This window comes from Carassius gibelio, chromosome B23 (assembly GCF_023724105.1).
Source record: "Carassius gibelio isolate Cgi1373 ecotype wild population from Czech Republic chromosome B23, carGib1.2-hapl.c, whole genome shotgun sequence".
NCBI lineage: Eukaryota > Metazoa > Chordata > Actinopteri > Cypriniformes > Cyprinidae > Carassius > Carassius gibelio.
Window position 1 is genome coordinate 24,995,917 of NC_068418.1, and position 23,086 is coordinate 25,019,002.

General features: G+C 34.6%; 1 protein-coding gene and 1 long non-coding RNA gene across 3 annotated transcripts in view; one reads left to right on the forward strand and one right to left on the reverse strand.

Moving 5' to 3' along the window:
* LOC128011078 (V-set and transmembrane domain-containing protein 2-like protein) overlaps positions 1–20,469 on the reverse strand; it is a 44,810-nt gene extending 24,341 nt beyond the window's left edge. The window contains exon 1 of the mRNA XM_052593153.1: positions 20,125–20,469. Within this exon, the coding sequence (XP_052449113.1) occupies positions 20,125–20,242 (118 nt within the window). The 5' untranslated portion in view covers positions 20,243–20,469. The remainder of the gene's footprint in view (positions 1–20,124) is intronic.
* Positions 9,939–14,155, forward strand: LOC128011079 (uncharacterized). Of its 2 annotated transcripts, none has more exons than XR_008182463.1 (3): positions 9,939–10,114; positions 12,550–12,745; positions 12,876–14,155. It is a non-coding gene; the product is annotated as an uncharacterized LOC128011079 (long non-coding RNA). The 2 variants fall into 2 exon arrangements; XR_008182462.1 differs by having other exon boundaries at positions 12,550–12,733.
* Positions 20,470–23,086: the final 2,617 nt, after the last annotated feature.

Sequence of the window (23,086 nt, forward strand, 5' to 3'; positions counted from 1 at the left end):
TCAGAATTGGGAGTTTTTTCCAACTGCAAATTAATAATTTAGCAATTAGCTTTTTCTCCAGAATTGTGATGAAAAAAAATCTGAATTGTGTTTGTTTCTACGTTTTCTTTTTCTCTCTTGCAAATAAGTTGTGAAAAAAGTCGCAATCACATTTTTATTTCTATTTTTTATTCAGTGATTTGCAAGTTAACATCCAGCCATTTTTTCTCAGAATTGCAAGAAACAAATCTGAATTGTGAAATACCGTGCAACTGGCTTTTTGAATCTTTTTATTCAATGCTTTTATTCTTTTCTGTATATACAAACTCACACACAGCATTCATCAAATGCTAAAACATTACATGGAAAAGAACAGCATCTGAATTTTTGAGTGCACTGTCCCTTTAAAAATATTTCATTTTTGCAAAACCTCAAATACATGAACGTCCAGATGAACATCAGTGTTTTCAGATAAATCTTTTGAGAAAGACTTAACAAACCGAGCTCATCCCTCAGTAGTGCTGTGGAAATTAGACGTAATTATTTCAAACCTTCGCAGCGTGCGAGTGACACAAAGAACATGAATGTGCTGCAGAAAGACAAAAGCTGAGAGAGGAGAATGAATTGAAGAATAAGAGCAAAGGAAAGCGTGTCACTTTCAGTATTCAGCCACACACAAACACAGCAGAGCTTCATTAGAACGGACTTCACTAATGAACCCAACAAAATAAACCGGCTTCTTGACAGATTGCTCGAGTGACAGCTCGCAAATGAAGAAACTCACAGAATCTGGATTGAATGAATGGCATTATTCTGTCTGAAAATACTGAAAAGATATGAAATAAAAGTTAAAAAATGAGTAATGCAAAGCAAACAACATCTAAAATTAAAGTCGTATTCATATTAAAAGCTAATTCCAGTCTAATGACCACTGTTCAGACGTTTGGGGTTGGTAAGATTATGTTTTTATGCTCAAAGGGGCTGCATTTATTTAATAAAAAACTGTAAAATTGTGAAATATTTTTACAATTTAAAGCAACCTTTTTGATATTATAATATATATAAAAAGTAATTTATTCCAGTGAAATATTGCTGTATTTTCCGCATCATTCCTCCAGTCTTCAGTGTCACATGATCTTCAGAAATCGGAATAATATGAAACATTTCTGATTAATATCCATGTTGAAAACAGTTGTGCTGCTTCATATTTTTGTGGAAACTGTGATATATTTTGATTTCAGAATTCTGTGCTGAATTTAAAGTTCAAAAGAACAGCATTTCTTTCAAACCGAAATTTTTCTTAACATTATAAATATCTTTACTGACACTGACACTCCACAAATTGAATGCATCCTCGCTGAATAAAAGTATTAATGTGTTAAAAAAAAAAAAAAAAAAAAAAATATATGTATATATATATATATATATATATTTAAGCTCTTAATAAAATAAAATATAGAATATATGCAATATAGTAAAAAATATATCCAATATAAAAATCATAATTAACAAGACAGCATGAATATTTTGGCGGAATAATCTACTTTTTTCTCTCTCATTTACATCAAAATGATAAAAAATATAATTTTTGTGCTCTGTTGATCTTGTCATGAACTGAATTAACCCCAAAAACTGTTGAATTTATCATTTTATCAACTCAAATACTAATCAATCAATCATCTAAACATAATTTCAGAGCATTTTTCCTCTCACAAATTGATTCCTAACTATTTCTTGGACTAGGTTGGTTTTACACAAGCATCTTGCTGAATAGTCAAAGTGTCTCCTGCAGCTTTAAATGACAGTGAATGGTGCTTGAATCATTTCTCAGGTTCACGTCCTCTCACATTGTAAACATGACTTGTAGTAAAGCATGGCTCTCATCCTCACAGATCTGTCAGTGACCAGTGATCTCTTCACGAGCCGCTGCTTCAGCCCTCGGCGCCTCAAATCAGCTCACATTTCTCTCCAGAAACGCCTCATAAACCACAATCTATAGCATAATGTGACGGGACAAAGACCAGCCGCAGAAACAAGCACGTCTCCTGCCCCGCGGCACGAACAGCAGACGGGATAATGAACCAAAGATGAAATAAAACACCTTTCATTACACGCTTTTAGAGACTTTTCCTGCAAATGAGTTTATGATCGCACTTTTCTGCCATTTCCACCGCTACAGAACTGTTTTGAGCATATATTAATGCTTTTTCGTGCATATAAATGATAAATTACCAGCAAAAATGCTGTGATGGATCAGAAAGCACTAGAGTGATAATATATTAGACTCTTTTGGTACATACAGCAGACAGAATGAATAATAAAACACATTTTATTTTAACATTTGGTGGCTTTTAAAACACAGAACATACTGCAGATCTTCCTCCTGAATTTATGTTTTTTTTTTTTAAAGTAACACCTAATTTAAATAATGTATATATTTATATAATTATAATTAATCCTCTTATAAATAATCTGTTATTATTGTTAACTAAAATAAAAAAATATTTTCATGAATTTATATAAAGCTGAAATAAAAAATCTGAAATGCTGTTAAATTTAACTCAAAGTAAATAATACTTGAACTACAGTTAAAAAATGAAGCAAAAATAAAAATATATTTTTAAAAACATTACTAAAACTGAAAAAAACACAGCTACATATAAACATAAGAAAATTATGATTCATTTATATTTACTATAATCTACGTTTTAGTTATAGTAAATCCAAATCTATTCAAATGTATTTTCATAAAGAAAAATAAAGCCAAATTAAAGTAAAACATATTATCATATATCATAGTCATATTATAGGAAAACTTAAAAGTACAAAAAAAAGTTAAACAGATATTTGATTTTAAAGTAAAATTACTAAAGCTTAAATAAAACTAAAGCTAAAATGAAAACACAACTACATTATATATATATATATATATATATATATATATATATATATATATATATATATATATATATATATATATATATATATATATATATATATATATAAAACTTTAATAAAAATGACAAAATCTTAAATTATTTGCCTATTTATTGTAAGGCACTAATTATAAAACTGCTAAAACTCAATAAAATAAAATAAATACATATTAGAAGGGAAAACACAGTTAGAAATAAATCAACTTAACTTAAAGTCCTAAAACTACCAAGGCAAAAATAAAAATAAAAGCTAAAATAACAACCGCTTAACAAAAGTGTAAAATCTGAAAATATATACGAATATTTACTTGCAATTTTTTTTTTTATATAAATAGGGCAGAAGTCCTGGCAGAAAATGAGCAGTGTTTTTTTTTTTTTTAGATGGTGTACTACAAACAATCCAGCGTCAGGAGTCATGCATTCATTTCATTTTAATGGTGGAACCATCAACAGGACAAGATTTTTATTAGTTTGTATCATTACGATAAAATATGAAGCACTGAAACGTAAGCCATCAAGCACAGGCTTCGTATAGAAGTGCTACAGAAATTTCTTAAAATACTGTCTGTCTTTTAACCGATGAGGATGATGAGGATGGAAATGCCATGGCTTCATCACTTCAGTTCAGTGAGACGTGAGAGATGAAGCGTGTGTGTGTTTGACACACAAGTGTTCAGGACGACAAACGGCTGTCCTACATTAATCAGGCCCACAGAGACACTCCAGCATGTGTGATATAACAGAGACGGGTGTGCTGCCCATCGCCCGCGGGTCACACACACATCTTCAGCTCTGTGTGTGTGTGTGTGCAGCTTGATGCATTCTACATGCACGCATATGATGGAGACACCAGAGCGCTGGCGAATCATTAAACTGAGAGGAGAGGAGAGATGAATTATTTAATGCAACGGCAACCAAATGAATAAACAAACAGATGAAGCGAGAGACAGCTAGCACCTCCACTACACCCACGCCTGACAACAAACATCTTCCTGCTGCATTCACACACTCTCAAACCAGCACAGACTCACACACACACACACACACACACACCACATCTGCTGCTCATCACATGAGGAGAGCATCACGACTCATCACTAGGCCTGTCACGATAACTAATCTTGCTGGACGATATATTGTCCAAAAAAAATTATCGCGATAAACGATAATATCGTCGTTCTAAGACCAGTTTCAACTAATATAATGATAATGGCATAATAACGCAGATACACCTTTTCAAAGGTCAATAAACTTTTATTTTATGGTAGATTCCGAGCAAGAAATGCCAACATGTCGACTCTGTGTGGCTTAAATGAATTAATTTTGTATGTTTATATGCCAGTTAGGGCGCTCATATTGACCGTTTAACCGAGAGTAAACATTTTGACCGATGAAGGGGCCGTTCACATATTGGGCACTCAGTTTTGGGCACTCATGTTCGTTATTTCAAATGCCGTAAATGCTTTATTCCCAGGACATCTGTGCCATCAGAGAGGGTGTTTTCTACAGACTAACCCCACATCATGACATGTTACATTTTTTCAATAAAAATTGAAAAAAGAAATTATTGCGGGCGAAAAAAATATCAAGCTCATTTTTTTTTATCGTGCAATTAATTGATTTATCGACTATCGCGACAGGGCTACTCGTCACTGAGCACTTTCTATCATTTAATGTTTACAGGCTTATTTATACGTTACCAAAGCTGTTCGAAAAGTGTGAGCAGCCTCCTGAAACAACACTTTTAATTAAGAGATCCATTATGATAAAGCACGTATGTACTATTTTTACATTTATATATATTAATAATAATCAAATATTATTACACTTATAATGTTTTTGATATTATATTTATTATACATTATAATTATTATTAATAAAACTTTGGTATTCTTATGTTAAAATATATATATATATATATATATATATATATATATATATATTTTTTTTTTTTTATATATATATATACATTTTAAATTTTAAATAAATATAATAATTTTTTCGGTACCAATTTCGGTAACAAAGAGAAACACAAAAAATATGCTAATAAAAAAAATTATAATAATAAAACAATTATCACTAAAAATAAAATCAATGCCATTCTTTATACTTATTAGAAATATAATTATGAAAAACAGTAAACAAGTTTCACCCAAATTTTATTTGTCTTTTAATTAATGAAATTTAAACATTTTATTTTTTGGTAAATAAAGGGGTTTGCTATTAAACTTTAAACATGGAAGAAATATTGTGTGAATTCTTTAAAAAATAAAATTTTATAAATTTTTTTCAACAGTAAGCAGTATTACATAAATTATACTAAATAATAGTAATATTTCTAGCACAATGCCTTTATGTAAAAATTAACTTTTATTTTGACGAGTTGCCGTGAATACCTTTACATTGACACTGGTTTTACTCAAATGTAAGGGTAAAATGCTTGCGAAGTAACTTGGTTCTGGTGATGTAGTTTATGTCTTTATGTCCTTATTGAGTCGACAGATGCTGAAATTACTGCAAGCGTCACGCACTTCAGTCCATGTAGTAAACAAACCATTCATTCATTCACACAGAGACGTGCAGAACATGCAGGATTCAGATTTCAACATTTACAGATACTGGTCCACATGGAGATTTGATTTGATTAATTTCTGCTAACTTTGACAAATTCCATGACTGTCCATATATATATATATATATACTGAATATATGTATATATATACACACATTAAAAAATGTGTGTATAAACAGATACACAAACAATTACATACTACACACACACACCCATATATATATATAACAACCTGTAAACCAAATGTAGTCTGCCTTCAAAAGCTATGCTGCCTTCTAAGAAACCTTCTTTTGACAGCATCACATGTGTCCATCACAGATAAGCCAATCCCAGAATGCACTGCAACAAGCACTGTATAAAAAAAAAAAAAACATTTCAGAAGATGGTTGACAGAGTCCAGGGAAACTCCAGTTCTACCTGATTCAGTGCTGAAAAATCAAATAAATAGTTCATAATGTAAATATATAAAACTTCAAACTTAAGTGTTGCTGTGACGTGAAGTTTTCACCTGTGTAGAGCTTTTCAGTTCAGCTACTGTCATTTCTTTTAGGACACTGCCTATTTATATTATTATTCTGCAGAAATGTTTACATAAGCTACTGAATAACAACACATCCGTTCTAATGACAGACTCCTGCTAGCTTCTTGTCCTCTACACTTACATAAATCACAACCTAGTTTTTCTGCTGAACATAGGTACAGTATACAGAGCAGTTCAGTTCAAAATCATCAAGTCAATAAATCTATCACAAGAAATACGGAGAGATAAGGCTAAACACAATCCCACATAGCATCATAAAATGCAAGGCCTGTGGCAGGACAGCACCAAACATTATGCAGTTGCTCAGTAAGTCCATCTGAATGTGTTTGGCTTTAGCAGCGGTGCTTTGAAGAGGACAAATGTAAATATGCCTTCCTCTAGGAGGAGGTTTAACCGTTACCATTCACCATTAGCATGCTAATTACATAATTAATATATATGTACAAAATAAAATTATAATTTCATTATATTATCATTTTGATTTATAATTATTTTCAAAGCTTTCAATGTACTCTCACTATAAAAGAAGTTCATTATTGTTCATTTAATAAAAAAAAATATGTTCTTGTTAAAATCTAACCAAATGCTTATAATTTCCATCAAGGAGAGGCTTGGTGTTGCTTCCAAACAAAAGGAAATATATCGGCATCGCCCAAAAGGAGTTAAAAAACAACGTCGTATGCATCCCATATATTATATTATATTATATTATATTATATTATATATATATATATATATATATATATATATATATATATATATATATATATATATATATATATATATATATATATATATGCATCCCTAATATATATATATATATATATATATATATATATATATATAATAGAATATATGAGTGATGCAAGATATTAGATTTTTGCCGATATCCGATATTGCCGATAATATTTTTCAACTCATTTTGAACATATACGTTTTGAAAAGAGGTGGTTTATTCCTTTTGTAATCCGAGCAAGAAGACATGTAAACGCTTGTTCGGATTGAAAAAAGAAACTGGAAAGTACTGCGCATGCACAGTGACGTAGAAATAGCGTAATGACGTATGGCGCGCAGAACGAGCTTTTCTTCCTGGTGAATAAAGTGTCATAAATAAGTGTCCTGTCGTTATAAAACGTCCCTTTCACTCAGCGTTTGTTAAGTGGAGCAGGACAATGTCCCACCAGAGTCCTTGTTTAAGACTCTCATCAACAAACGAGTGGTTTAAGGTGCATAAAGGGGCACTTTTACTACTTAGTTTTAAGTAAGAAGCACCGCACAACAGTTCATGTGCTAGTCGTCGCCTAATTAGTAAACCCAAAGTAGATAAATATCACGTGTGCTTTTTTAAACAGCATGCAGCGTGAAACTATATTTTCATGCAGTGTGCACATGACAAAAGAGTAAATCTGATCAGAAGCTTGTGACATATAAACGCATATATCAACCCGATCACTTTATTTAGTGTTCATGTAAACACTACATTCGGATTCATCAATCAGAATGAATTAGAAAAGTGTCCATGTAAGTGCATCTAGTGTTGGCCGTGTGAGACTGAAAGCTGTAGTAAACTTTAGGATGCTCCAATTAATGTTCAAAAGTAAACCTAACGAGCCGCATCAAACTACTCCAATTAGTTCTTTTAGGAGTTTACTTTTTGTTTTTTATTATTAATTTTGTCCTGCTAAGATCTGTATTGAATGGACAATGTTTAAGTTCCTCAGACTTCTCAATTTTTGGAGATTAAATGTTTATTTTGTCCTCCACAGTTTACTGCTGGATCATGTTTAAAGAAACCTTGCGAGTTGCATTGGACTATTTTTGTCTTATATTAAGTATCCTGATATACATATAAACCCCTCTTTAAAGGCATATTAAAATGTTCACTGTATAAGGAATACGTTTTGAGATTACATAGCAATATAAAAGACAAGTGATCCGTCCTCAGTATCGGCTGTAATCATCCTGATGGGAGCGTCCCTAGTAAAAGTGTGTTAGCAGGAGCCGGCGTGGGTGTTTGGACAGAGTTCAGGTAACTGAGCTCAGCGAGTGAATCTTGGGTTGTAAACACAGCTAATTAAACAGGGTTATTTAACATTTTGCGTCTTCATTTGTCCCGTTCTGTCTCCATCGGGTCCCAACACGCGCCTCAATTAACCCCGCCGTCCAAATGCCAGCAGACGGTCTTCATCCTCGCGCTGCTTCCTGTGGATTCAGCACTCGAAGGCAAACAAAAGAGCGTCGGCGAGGAGGAAGACGAGAGGACGGGGAGACGTGTCTAATGTGAGATAACTCCAGCGCCTCGGTCTTTACTCTTCACATCAACACACACGAGGGGAAGATGGAGAGAAGAAAGAGAAGAAAGAGTGAAACACAAGCTGCTTGAGAACAGAGAGAGAGAGAGTGAGAGAGAGAGAAAATATGTTATTATAATCAGTTACATTACTGTGATGTTCATTTTTTTGTTATAATTTATTTTATTTTTTCTATATATATACACTAAGCTTTGGCAATATTATAATTTACATTCATGGCAATAAAGCAATTTTTAATTGAATTGAATTGAATTGAAAGAAAGAAAGAGATAAAGAAGAGAGAAAGAAAGAGAGAGAGAGATGAGAGAGAGAGACTAAGACAGAGAGACAGAAAGAAAAAGAGAGAGAGAGATGAGAGAGACAGAGAGAAAGAAAGAAAGAAAGAAAGAAAGAAAGAAAGAAAGAAAGAAAGAAAGAAAGAAAGAAAGAAAGAAAGAGAGAAACTGTTTATTTTTTTATATATTTTAAGAAGGATAACAAAAGGCAAAACATTTATTATTTTCCTATATGATCACATATATTTTATTATACATAATTATTTCATATCTAATTATAAATTTACCATATCATTTATTTTGCTATTTATAAGTAAGAATATAAAGTAAAATTATTAGTTAATTCTTATATATATATATATATATATATATATATATATATATTAGGGGTTGCACAACTACTGATTTCTATTGGACGATTTTTTAATAAAAAAAATATTCGAGTTACTCGACTACTCGTGGTTCATGCTACTGAAAATGAAAAGACATTAAATAGTTTTGTTTTATTTTTTTTTCATAGTTATCACTGAACAAGCATGTTGTGTTAAACTAATAATTATTAAATTCTAAAATAATATTTATCATGCAAGCAGAGAGATAACGTTTAGTGATCATCTGAACACGACTTAATCAATTGAATGCGCACATTTTCATTACGCAGAACTCTTTAAGCGAGTCTATAATGTTTAGTGAACTTCACTTAACAGATGTGTGTGTGCCGCACAAACCAGCAAAAGATAAAGATGCAAACCTGTAGGCCAAGTAGAAAACTGATTTTTGAGAGACTGACGCCCAGCGCTGCTGTTTGGTGAGCACGCTGTGCTTAATCTATTCATTCGTATCATATCGGAGCCTAAAGTTTAAATCATTGCCTTTTAAACATATACAAATGTGTGTAAACGTGTATGATGTATTATTATAGGTGATATTACTCTTGCAAAGCTCTGATTTCTGAGAGATGCACGGAGAGACAACAGCAATGCTATGTTTGATTTGCGCTCTTTTCATTCATAAAGTTTACATCGATTCACTTCACACTCATGACTTTAGAGGTCTGTGTATAATATTGCGCTGATCCCCTGACTCAACTTATCTGGCAAACACCAGACTGTCAGCTTCAGCTGAGTATTCAAGCAGAATTATTCTGAATTTATTTGTCTGTTATTCATTTCTGAAGCCATTATCCGAGCCATTCCGAATAAGGTATTTGGCTTCAGGCACACCCCTAATTATTACATTACATATTTTAATTTTACATAGATAAGGTCATAGAAAGTAACAGCTCCAAGCAATATTGTAATCCTAAAATTCATGCCGTATATATATATCAGAGCCATATAGAGTGAGAGTTGCGACAACTCCATTGACTCCAATGGAACGCTTTTTTTACAGCAATGGCGGCTCGTGGAGCCTCTCAATAGTTCCCGGAAGTAGCAGCAAACCTATGCCGCGCCATAGAGATGCAGCAGAACAAACCGTTTGCGACGCACTTTTAACAGGTAAGACGTTTAAATAATAAGATTGAATATTATCAGTACATCTTAATAACAATAAATTGCAAATTAAAACCTTCTAGCAGATAATCACTCATTAAATGAGTAGATTTAAGGTTTGTTATCAGATAACTAACAGATTAGGCTAGGACTGGAGCTGAATAAAGTTAGTAACGAACACCCTAATAATTGTAAAATCTGTTCTCATAATTCAGTTTCATCCATCGTGTTTGCAATTAGAAAAAAAGCAGTATAAACATTTTTTTGCAGGGTGGGGAAAGTTAGCTAACGTTACATAGCCTATTACGTTAGTTCAATATAACGTGTGACAGCGGTGAGTGGAAGTGGTAAAAATGAGGTTATAAAGTTTGTTCCTTATTACAGGGCCTGAATTTCGTTTTTTAAACTGGGGGGGAATTCCCCCCTTACTTGGGTCACATGGGGGGGATCTAAAGATTATGGGGGGGAGAATAACTTTTGATGCATCGGTCTAATTTAATCATGTTCATTTATTAATATCTACAGATTTGTATGCATGAAGTGCATTTCCAGTTCTCAAATCAGTAAAAAAAAAAAAAAAAAAAAAAAAAAAAAACCTTTATACAAAATACATCATGCTCTTCAAATTGACATTAAGACCTCTGTTTAAACTAGGCCTATGCTATATATTAATGTCTATTTCAGTTCATGTGTTTCAGTTCAGTTCAATTCTTTGCTTTTTTTTTTTTTACTTTTGATATTGATATCGTAAATTGATATTAAGAACTCAGTTTAAACTATAAGTATTTATGTCTTTCATACATTTCAGTTCTATTTCAGTCTTTTTTTTTCCATTTCCTTTTTTCATGTGACTTATTCTAAGTTTCTCAACTGTCTCCTCATCTTCATTTCTGTCCATTTGATGATGGCTCTGTTGAAGTCAAACTGCTCAAGGGAAGGTCCAAGCTCTGAAATGATCATTAGATTTGTGAGACTTGTATTATTCAGTGAATTTCTGAATTTAGTTTTGATCCTGTTTTGTGTGCTGAATCCACGTTCACACGACACACTCGCTACTGGTATGACCATGGCTGTCTGAATGAGTTTCTCCATTTCAGTGAAAACTTTTTTCTTTGGATCGTGATCTGCATCATCCGAACTTGTCTTTCGCTTCAGCCAACGGTCCATATTTAAACTACTACGCTAACCAAACAATTAATTGTCTGTGGCCGTGTTTGTGCGCGCGGGAAATATGCTGCGCATAATGAATAGAAAACAAGGGGAAACGCGCAGTCACATGCTCAAACAAGTGGAAAGCTCGGGCGCGCGCGCCGCAGTCTCATTTCCACAAGCGCTTGCACTCTCGTGGCGTCTGTCGTTGCCATGCAACCAACTGCGCTCTCCATGATGACAAGAAGGATCAGCAAAATATTAATTGATTTCTAGCCCTTGCCTTAACTTTATTACTAGATATATTTATAGATATATTTATGGAGATGAAAAATAATAAAGGCGCCCTTGTACAGCTATGATCAGCTGTTCGACCGAGCATTCAATGTTGTGACGCTGTAAGCTGATCAGTTGGTTCGTTGCTGCCGCGCTCTATCACTCGCACACCATAAAGAGCAAAATGTTTTTTAATGTTTCAGTTTAGTTATTACAACGACAATTTGGAAGCGGATAATTTCTTCACAAACAGCTCATTTTGACTCAAAATGTTAGAATGCTGCACCTACACTTGATAGTGTGAATAAGATCAGCGCAACGCAGACCGCTGCATTGACAGCGTGAAACATGATCTGTCTACAGCAGCCAGGGCTCCGCCGTTTACTGTCTATGAGCTCAGCGCTGAGACAGAAAATGCCGGTCCAGCGCTGATTGAGGAATTAAATTCGAAAATAAAAGACAATTTGACTAGACGCATCTGTGAATTTATTTTTTAATCATTTGCTCTGAGATGAAGCAAATATATTTGTGCGGGAATTTCTCGCACTATAAAAGCTAACCTTGCGGGAATGGTTTAAATTATGTGCAATCCCCGCATTCCCGCACCGAAATTCAAGCCCTGTATTACACGTATTAAATCACTTAATAATAAAATGCACCCTATTGATATACATTTAGAGTGAATTGAGTTTGCAAAAACATGGGTGGAGTGTTTTTAGTCATTGTGATTCATTTACTATTACCTGTCTATATTATATAATAATACTGTATTATATACTTAAACTTGTTAGTGTATAAAAGTAACATACTGTAACATTCTGTGGGTTCTGGTGGGTGGAGGATTAGTGGTGCCACTGAACTGTTCTGGGATATAGCATCAGTGAAGATGCAGGTCAGGAGAGCTGAGGGGACCTTTTTTTTTTTGATAGCTGAATTTTCATTATTTTTCTTAGTGCTGCCTTTGCATTGCTTGATCTTTATTTTTTTTTTTCTTGTCTCTTAAATTTTTTTAATAGACCCAGGTAACTGGCTGACGGTTCACTGGAATGCTGACTGCTGCTGACTGACTTGCTGCTGGTTGACTGGGCAGTGTCACCTGTCCCTGTCTCTCCTCTCTAGCCATGTCCTTTTTCTTCACTCTCACTTTCCCTTCTCTGAGTGTCCTCGTTCTTTTTTCCTCAACCTTTGAAACTGATAGAGGTAGAATACATGGTTTTGCTAATGTTAAATATTGAAAATATCACATCACTTTACTTCAACTAGTACGAGTTTGTACTTATTATATATGAATCACCTGAAATAACATAGCTGTAATCAGTAGCCATTTCTTGTATGTTCACAGGTCTAGGGGTGCATCGTGGAGCAGGGCCCTCCTCTTTTTGACCACAGGACGATGTACAAAGATTGTGGGAATAGCATCTGGTCTCAGCCTACTCTTGAATTTTTTGGTCATGACAAATTGCTTTGCCACAATTTGTCTGCATACTGACTTCAGTTTAGTTTCCACACACACCTTTTTTTTTGTCTACCCACATACAGTACATATCACATGGTGGTTAAATGCACAGTTATAGGTAACACTGATGACTCCCTGCAATGTCTCACCATGAGTCTCAGCTCCCTGGGTTTTGCAAGGCTTTGCTTGTTCCTTATTTCTAGTAAAACATTGTCAATGTAAAAAAGTGCAAATAAATGTAAGTATAATTACCTAACAATTTTTTGTTGTTGTAATTTTTATTTGTATTTAGATTGCTCCTGCTGACTTGAGCCAACCATTATTTTCTCCTCTCTATGTCAGCGGGGAAGCCATACATTCGCACACCTTTCTCTGACTGAGTGGAGCATCCCCATGCAGCACAGTAAACCATGGTGGAGACTATGCAAGGACAACATTAAAGAAAGGACACATACAAAATGCTTGTCATGCTATTAAATTTATTAGAAATGTATTCATGAATTGCTGTAAATAGTTAATTGTATAATTACAACTTAAAATAACTGTTTTCTGTTTTAAAATGGAATATACTCCTGTGATGCCAACCTGAATTTTCAGCATCATTACTTTTGAATGGCAGTGTACATGTTTATATACGAGTATGCTTAAGTTGTTTTAAACCTGAATATATTGTATACATGAATAAGTATTGTAATAATTATACTAGATATAATAGGTATATTATTTATAATACATAATTATATTACTATATGTAATTGTAAGAATTATAAACAGTAAGCTTCATTTTACATTTATTTAACATGCTAATTACTGCTGGTAACAGTTAATTGACCCATAGTGCGGTCCCAGCTGAAAATCACCTGTCACCAGCCTGTCTCTGTACTACCTGAAAGTCATCAATATGACATGAGTTAACATTAGATCAGTGAAAAAATGGACAATATGTAACGTAAAAAGGCAACAGTAACCCGTGTTTATAAAACTTAACGTTAGCCTGAAATACGTTTTTAAAATAACGGTAATTGAACACTAATCCTCAAATATTACCCGATTTGATATTTTAAAAGCAACATCGCTGTAACTACATACTCATGCTACATACATATGTCAGTGTGTTGTATAAACATATAAAATAAATGCATTTATTGACTCCTTATTACCAGAAATCGCAGTTCTGTCACTCTACTCTTATCAGTTTGAATGGCCGCCAACGCACTTCCTGGAACTATTTGAAGTCTACACGAATCACGTGACAACTAAACATTTCGAACTTCCGTTGTCGCAACTCTCTCTCTATATGGCTCTGATATATATATAGCATGTTAAGTACAAAAAAAAAAAAAACGCTTATTTTAATATAATTGATTATATAACAATATGTATATAATTTATTACATTTTATTATATTTAATATTTATATGTATATTATTATAGAATTATACATATTTTATGTTGTATATATATATATATATATATATGTATATGTATTTTTAATAACATTTTATTAATTTTATAAATTAAGTAATTACATTTTTATATAAATTTGTATTTAATTGTAACTTTTATGATTAAATAATTTAGGGGTTTGTGTTAAGTTAAATATAGAACACAGTCGTACGTGTACTTAGATTTAAGAGATCTAGATCTTCTATTGTGCATCTCATGTAAACATCCACTACAAACCAGTCTCAAACGTTTCTTTGATCTTGATTAAATCCCAATACAATCATCTGTAGAGATGATTCTCCATCACAAACATCACAAAACATCTGCTGAATGTCGCCGGGGAATGATTTCGCTTCACACCAGAGAAGAGCCAATGCTGTAGAAATGACAGGTCCAGATGTAAACGCACAGTTAGACGTCTGACAAACACCTGAAACGGACCGGAAGAGACGGGCGACACAGACAGAGAAAGACATTTAGAGATTTTAGAGGAAAGAGAGTGTGGCGGTCTGTCACGATGTTAACGGATTGATTCTCTTTAAGTGATATAAACGAGCATCTCTCTTCAGACTGTCTGAGCTTTAAACAAAACGCAAAGACTTCACAATCCTCCACAACTCTTGGACTAATGCATCAACATCCTGACTCACAGGAAGTGCTCGTGTTGCTTCTCAAAAGCCTCTCTACCGTCTCCAAAACCCGAGTCTTTGAGGAAAGCCATTCATTTCTGAAGTGAAGGAGAGCTGAAAGTGAGAAAAAAACCTCTTCGACTCATCTAAAGCACAGTCTGACTCACAATGAACACCACAAAGATGCTTCATTTCACGGCTAGAGTAGACCGTCATTAAACTGATCATGTGACTCAGAGAGCCGCTCTGATAGGGTGAACTCTATAATGCTTCCTGTCAATTGAAATGCTGCAGTTTAATGCACAATCTAGAAAGTACTTTATGCATTAATATAGTTAACTAAAACTGAACATAAAAATACAACCTTTAAAAATTTTTTTTTAAATATTTGTTAACTGAATTTTTTTCTTTTAATTTCTAAGTTCAAGTAAAACTAAAAAATTAAATAAAATGTATAGAATATAGTATTTATTACTATGTATATTGTGAAAACTATATAGACAAGTAGGCTAAAAAATTTATTTTTTAAATAATAAAACACAAAAAAATCATCAAAGAATTAAAAAGATATTTTTAAGATTCAAAATCTTTATAAAAACTATAAGTATAATACACTTAACACTGATGCATAGAAGTTGCATTACCAATAAAATGCATGTATGCGCTCTAGAAAAGGAAATCCCAGAATGCACTGCAGCGTGCACAATTAAAAAAGACCCACCATATTGCAAGTAAACCATTTAACACCAAAAAGTTTACAAAACAAACCAAAAATAAAGTAAAATAAATAAAAAAAGCTAATTAAAAGAGCAGCCAAAATGGCGCCAATATTTGTGTGCTGGCTGTTTTTGTGCTTATTAGAGCAGCGTGTCATTATCCAGCTTCAACCTCTGCTGTAATCAATGAGAAGCACTAGTGAGGGCTCTAGTGTGCTTCTCAAGAGAGCGCGCTAATGAGACGCTGCCTATAACCAACGATTCAATCACTCACGTCTGAGCTTTCAATCCAGATTCACGTCAGTTAGGATGCTGCATGTGTAGGCGGCTCACTAGTATGCATCTCAATCCCTCTAGTGCACTCAAATGTTCGCCACATAAAATGTGCATAATGTGACTATTGACGTATAAGAAACATTGACGTGTTTAAAATAAATAAATATTTGATGAAGAACTAATTGGTTTTTGAGGATGTTAAGATGCAGCAATCAAGCTCTATGAAATATGAACGCTTAATGTCTGAAAAACCACACAAATAAATGCAAAACAACAATAAAATCATGAAAAAGAGTCTCGTGACTCCGCATAGATCCACAAAGAGGTTTCCTGTCGTATTAAACACTGCAGTTTCAAAGGAGAGCACATAAAACGCTGCTGGAAGCTATAAGCAAAAGAGATAAACGTCATGATGACACTATAATGCAATAAAATATTTAAGCTTAATTGTTTACGTGCACAGCATTCTTCATACACACATATCTTACAGGTGAGATATAAAAGGTGTGTATTTTCTAAGTCAGCTGTAAAATCCACGTCATCAAGCTTCAGTCGTGTTGAAACACAGCCGAAAAACAAGCAGAAACCACTGAACGAGCATCCAATCACAGTTCACAAGAGCAATGAAGAGAAATGAGCCGCAGCCGCAGGTGATGTCATCGGTCACTGGTTTGAGTGATGGCTGGAAGTGTGTGTGTGTGTGTGTGTGTGTGTGTGTGTGTGTCACTGCTGATGCCTATTAGTGTTCACTGACTGCAGCTGTTTCTTTCGAGTAAACAAACCAGTAACCAACTTATTAAAAAACGCCAATGGACGTGCTGCGGGTTAAACACACACACACACACACACACACACACACACGGCAGATTTGTGGTGCACAAGTGTAAAAATGCACATTTGTGTTTGGAATTTACCTTCATATTTCAGTTATATGTCATCACTAACAGAATAATAACAATCTTGTGATAGCAACTTTCCAAATCTTAATCTAAGCGTCTGTGAAAAGAGCATCTCCAAAGGTCCCACAGCTTTTACTGAAATGACTTCCTCCATCCTCGCTGCTCCTTGATCTTCAGTAGCATCTCATGATCAACAGATTGACCCCGGACACACACCGAGAGGAAAAACACATCGCTGCGTGGAGAATTAGAGGAGGAGAGATGAACACGACAGGTCACTGTGAGACCAAACACTGTTCCCTGATCAGACTACAACAACCTAGTGCTGAAGAACTGCCACGGTCCAGAGAGATTGCACATGAGTCCGAGTCAGCCCTACTGGCTAGTTTCCATCGGTTGCCCATTTCCAGCTTTAAAAAGACAAGCTAAAAATCTGAAACACAGCAAGTTACAGTATCACACATACACTTAATACTTAATAATATTACAATTACATACAATAACACTTCTAAAGGATGAAAAACTGAAGATTTGCAGATTGATTGTCCAAATCTTCCTCAAAAACAAACCAGTTCTTTAGAATAATCAAATGTTTGGTTATTTGTTTGTTTATAAAATAAATAAATAGTTTCTGGTGAAAAGTAAAAATAAATAAATAAATATAAAAATTTAAATAAATAATTTGTTTTTGAAAGTCTTAGAATCAGAATCTTAAAGTCTACAGAACCAGAAAAATACATTTACATAATAAAAAAAAGCTAAAAGAAATAAATTAATTAATAAACATTTATTTTTAAACATTTTTAAAAATAATCACCAGTTAACCTTTGAAAGATCAATGCTGGAGAATATATATATATTTTTATTATTAATAAAAATATATTTTAGAATCTTTGAATTCACAATTCAGTATCTTTTAATATCAACGCTTAAAGTTTTGAGAATCACAAAAACAAAACAAAGAATAGATTGTATATTACAAGTAAATGAATGAATGAATGACTTTTCTAATTTGTTTTTGAAGATCTTCCAGTCAATGTTCAAAATCAAAGTTCAATGCTATTAAAAGTCAGGGGCACCATAATGGGGGGTGTAGGATGATCCCATGGGCCCAATGAGAGAGAGGGGGCCTGACTCAAATACATTTTTTAGGGTCGAAAAAAACAAGATGTTTAGAACAGAATGTGTGTGATTAAAATGAGATTCCTCTTCACGCCATTGCTATTCATCTGACGTGTGCTGGGGCGAGCGGCCCACCGGGTCTGCGCTCTTTGTTTCATTACTGTGAGGTCAGAAGAAAACAGAGCTTTTAAGCTGTTGTTGACATTAATTAAGCCTCGTTACCGCAGGCCATGGTATTCCCTGCGGCTGAAAAATGTACGCAAAGGTATTGAATACAAGCAAGCTAAGCTGTCCATCACTCTAGAGATGCAGAAAGCAGTTCGCTTTTAGATGCTTCACTAAAAAATGAATAATTACACAATTAAAAAACACTCTGCTTGACTTAATTTGGTGAATTTTACCAAAACATGACCAGTCGTGAGGAAAGACAAAACAATTATATACAGTTTTTTGGATTATAACATTATTTCATCTTATTAAGACTTCATCTAAGACCATTAGTGTTCAGTGGGTCTAAATTCATATTAACGAAACCAAGATTCTCCTAATCTTTTCATAACCTGTCAAAGCGGTTTAAAGGAAACAGTCTTGGTTGAAATCCACTGGAGTCTAAATCTTGCTAACCATTCCCTAGAAATGCATCATCTGCATGTAAAGTAGTCCAGAACGTCAGTGCATGTTGAGATGGCTTTCCTGATACTGTATCAGTCCTCTTAATATTCCTCATGAATATGGGCTCTGATCACATTCTGCCCTTTAATTTAATGGTGAGCGACCCACAATCCGGCGTGCGAACACTTTCATCAGCATGATGCATGCCTGGGTTCATCAGCACTGATTTATTCATTGCATTAGTCATCTATAGTTCACAGAATTGCCAAAGCTTCTTAAATGAATACAGAATAAGCATATTTTACACAATCCTTTCCATTTCCCAGAGCGTCTCTGCATATAGTTTGAAGAATATGTTCAATATCCAGGCACTTCAATTATGGCTGATTATAGTATGACTAGAATCTTTAAATGCGTGTATAGATTTTTCCTCGCTCTTCCAGTAATGAAAACAACAAATAGACCAATGTAGGGAATTCTGTAAACCCAGAATCTCAAGCATCTTTGGATAATCTGGAGGGAGGTTACGTTTGAACTTAAATTATACAAAGCACTGCTGCCATGGTATACAATGGTATAATCCATAACAAAAATATAGGTGAAATACTAATATTAAGTTTTATTTTTAACCATTTCACACTATGGTTTTACTATCTGATACCATCAAGGTAACAAAAGTCATGGAATAGATCAAATTTCATCCATGTTTTCTTTTAAAAACATTGGAAAAACAGAAAAAACCTGTATAGGTTATATCAATAGTAAAGACACTGTATTTCGCTAAATTATAAATGAAAATTTAAAGCACTGCAATGTCACGCTCTAGGACAATATCAATAAAGTATTACCAGAGTAATCATTAAAGTGCCTTAAAAAGATAATCGCTGACCCATAACATTTTTTTCATGACGTTAAAAAGCCACAGAATTATATTTCTGAGCACAACCATAAAGATTATACCATGGGGTTCTTTGACAAACCCATTCAGTACCACGAAAAATAAATCAACATTTAACACCACCAGTGATTCATGATTCAGCCTCATGACTTTTTAAGAGGTTAAAAAGCCATACAATGGCAACACCATTCGTTTTAAACCAAAGTTAAAGTAATGCTGTGTTTTGGATAGTACCAATATACCAAGGTATTGTTTGAAGTGCATATGAACAGGTCAAACAAATAATACCAACGTATACCGAAGCCAATAACAGAAACACCACGGTATTGTTGTAATAGTAGCTTTGTACCAAAATATCACCATCATATACCATGGTAGCACCTGTCAATAGCCCCAGTGCAGTGGTGTTGGTGAAAAACCGCTCTGCGCATCTCCATCCTTGCGCCGTTCGCGCGCATTTCGGCTTCAAATGACAGCCGTTAACGAACCTCAAACCCGTCCACAAGTACAGAACCGGATCGGGTCCCCACATCTTACCGTTGTTGGATATATGGTTCTCCACGTCGTCGCTTCCAGCTTGTCTGAGACAGGCACCAAGTTGGATGTAGAGTCCCATACAATGTAAACTCCTCAGAATCACTCCAAACGCGCCCATCACTGCTCCCTGCAAAACACTCTCTCACATCAGGTGGAAATACACGGCTTTAAGAGATAGATCCAGGTGTGGTTAGTGTTTGCTGGTGGTTTTTGCCCCTGATGACAGCGACTGGAGCAAATGAGAGGAGAATGCGTGTGTTTGCAGTCGCCCAGTGATGCGATTTGGGTCTCCGCGGAGAGAAACTCCCCGGATCTAACCGATGGAGCGGAGGGAACAGCGCGAGGAGGAAGTGCGGCGGCTATCATTAGGGAATTTTGAATTAGGCGGAATAATATTCTGAAGAGAGCCGTTCAACGGTCGTCGTGGGTTGAGGTAAAATTGCATTTAACATGTTTCTGAGGTAAATTTAACTTATGACTTTGAATGCAGACGGTTATATTAATCAACAAGTATAAAACATCAATAGCTTTTCTTCTCTCGCATTTTTGATTGTGAACAACTGGTGCCTATTACTATAAATAGTGAGCAAAGGATATTGAAACTACATCTAATTGATGTAATAAAAAAGGTAAAATATGCTAATCAAATTGACGTCAAAAACTTGACATTACGTTTGTTGATTTGATGAAAATTTAATGGCAAACATATTGGCCTATATGTACTTTAAAGAAATTTCATGTGTGGGATTAACTTATTATGTATCGTTTTTTTACAATACAGATTGTGTGAAAGCAGCTTTACAGTAAAATGAAAATAGTGTGTAGAAGGAATGTTACAGCATCTTGATCAAGTCTTGATTAACATTTTAGGTTAAATTGATATAAAGGTGCCCAATATTGTTAAATAATATCTAATATGGAATGATAAAAATCTTACACAAGTGGTAGGCTGACAAACATATAGAAAGATTTATCTTTAGATACTGAGACAAAATCTGTGCTGATTAATACAAATTATTATTCAATTTAAAGAGATGATTTGCCTAAACATTTTTTTTTTTTTACATTTACTTACCTGATGCTGCAAAGACATTTTTTCCTTGACTACAGAAATTCAAAACATTCAGACATTTAAAATGACAATGAATGAGTTAATTTTAGTTAACTATGCTTTAAGAGGCCATTCTAGGGTTCATTTACATTTTGCATTTAAATTTTGCATTTATATTTTATATACACTGTTATATCCACTAATTATGCTGCACATTAAATTCAAGTTTAGCTCATATACTGATTGAACGAGTAATGAATCTTGTTGGGGGAAATATTAGCTCAGAGCCCTTCACCATGCTCGGAATGGAAGGTTAAGCACATTGCATTATGGGATATATTATTCAGCAGAGAATTTTGTGTGTATACCAAACAAAACATACACATAATAAATGATACACGGTACTGAAAAAATCCTTTGAGTATTTGATGATGCAAAGGCTGTTTTTAGGCATAACTACTTCAAGCCTGTGCTTACATAATATTTAGTTGTAGCTAAATTTGATTCAAGTAAAAACTCAATTTAATTCCTTTTTCTCTTTATGTGTTGTGACAAAAACTAAATGCACTCATGACATTTAGTAGTTTGACAGTACAATGTGGCTAAAATGCCGCTGGTTTTAATGCCTTTTGCAATGCATGACATTATCTTTAAATATACCCTGGATATTACCATGATGGTAATACAAAAAAATAAAACCACTGCATTCTTTGAAGTGCCATAAAATTACAATCACCATGAAATAGCTATAAAAGCACAGTGATTTTTGTAAGGATAAAAATAATTGTACATGTTTTTTTTGGGGAGTTAAATGCTCAGGAAATGCTATTAACAGAATTAACAACCCAGTTTCAACCTTTACCTGTGAGCAACACAATACTGGGATTATAAGTGGGTATAAAAGAACGCTCCCACCACAGGTTCGCATCAGTTTAGCCAACGCGAGGAGGTTGAAATCAGAGCTCAACTCAATCACTCGGAAAAAGACAATTATTCCGAGCTCTCTGGGCTGTGAAATTGCTGTTGAATCACCGTTAGCACGCTAGTGTCATAATCACTGATAAGAGATGCGTGCTGGGATACCTGCCCTTCCCGTCAATTCAAAATGCAAATAACGATCCTAAGTTTTATCCGGGTGATTTTGGAGGAAGGGTAGAAGCAGATGTTGCTCTGTGTGAGCCGCCACGGCAAACCGGAGACAAGAGTGATTGGCAATCGCTACCGACAAGCATTGCTACGGTAATGAGCGTGTCCTTGAAGCGCCGGGCGCTCACCCCGTTCTGCTCATTTGCATTTCAAGTTTGATGCGTTGGCAGAGGGTCATCAATAATGTTCTAGGCACTCGCAATTCATCATAATGTACAATTCAACAGATGGGTAACTGTCACACATCACCTCCTCCAATTGTAAGCATTCCTCTACAGTATTTACACCTCCCTCTCTCTACAAACCATCTCCCTGGTAACGACGAGAACTACTGGCAATTACTGACCTCCTGAGATGCAGGGAAATACAGAGATCTCACAAATAAAGCCGTGCTACACCAGCGGAAGCACGGAAAGGACAGCCAGAGAATATTTAATATGCCAGGAGCATCAGCCGGGAGCGGGAAAGTGGAGCTCCTCTGAGGACGAGGCCGATGGATAAACAAAAGAGAACGTGCGGGGAAAGAGTCCGCGAGATAATGACTCTCGTGCACTTGTCCCAAAGCTAAAGGACAGGAAGTTATCGCTCTACGACGGGGCGGGAAACAAGGAGATGCGCCAGGCCTCTCGAGGTGCATTCGAGTGGTTCAGGGCAGATCTACAGAGAACGGTGACCACCGAGTCCTGTCAATGTCTGATAAAGTGCAAGCTGTAATGAGACTGCGGTACTTAATTAGCTGGAGAAACATGGCGCTGCCTTTCTCTA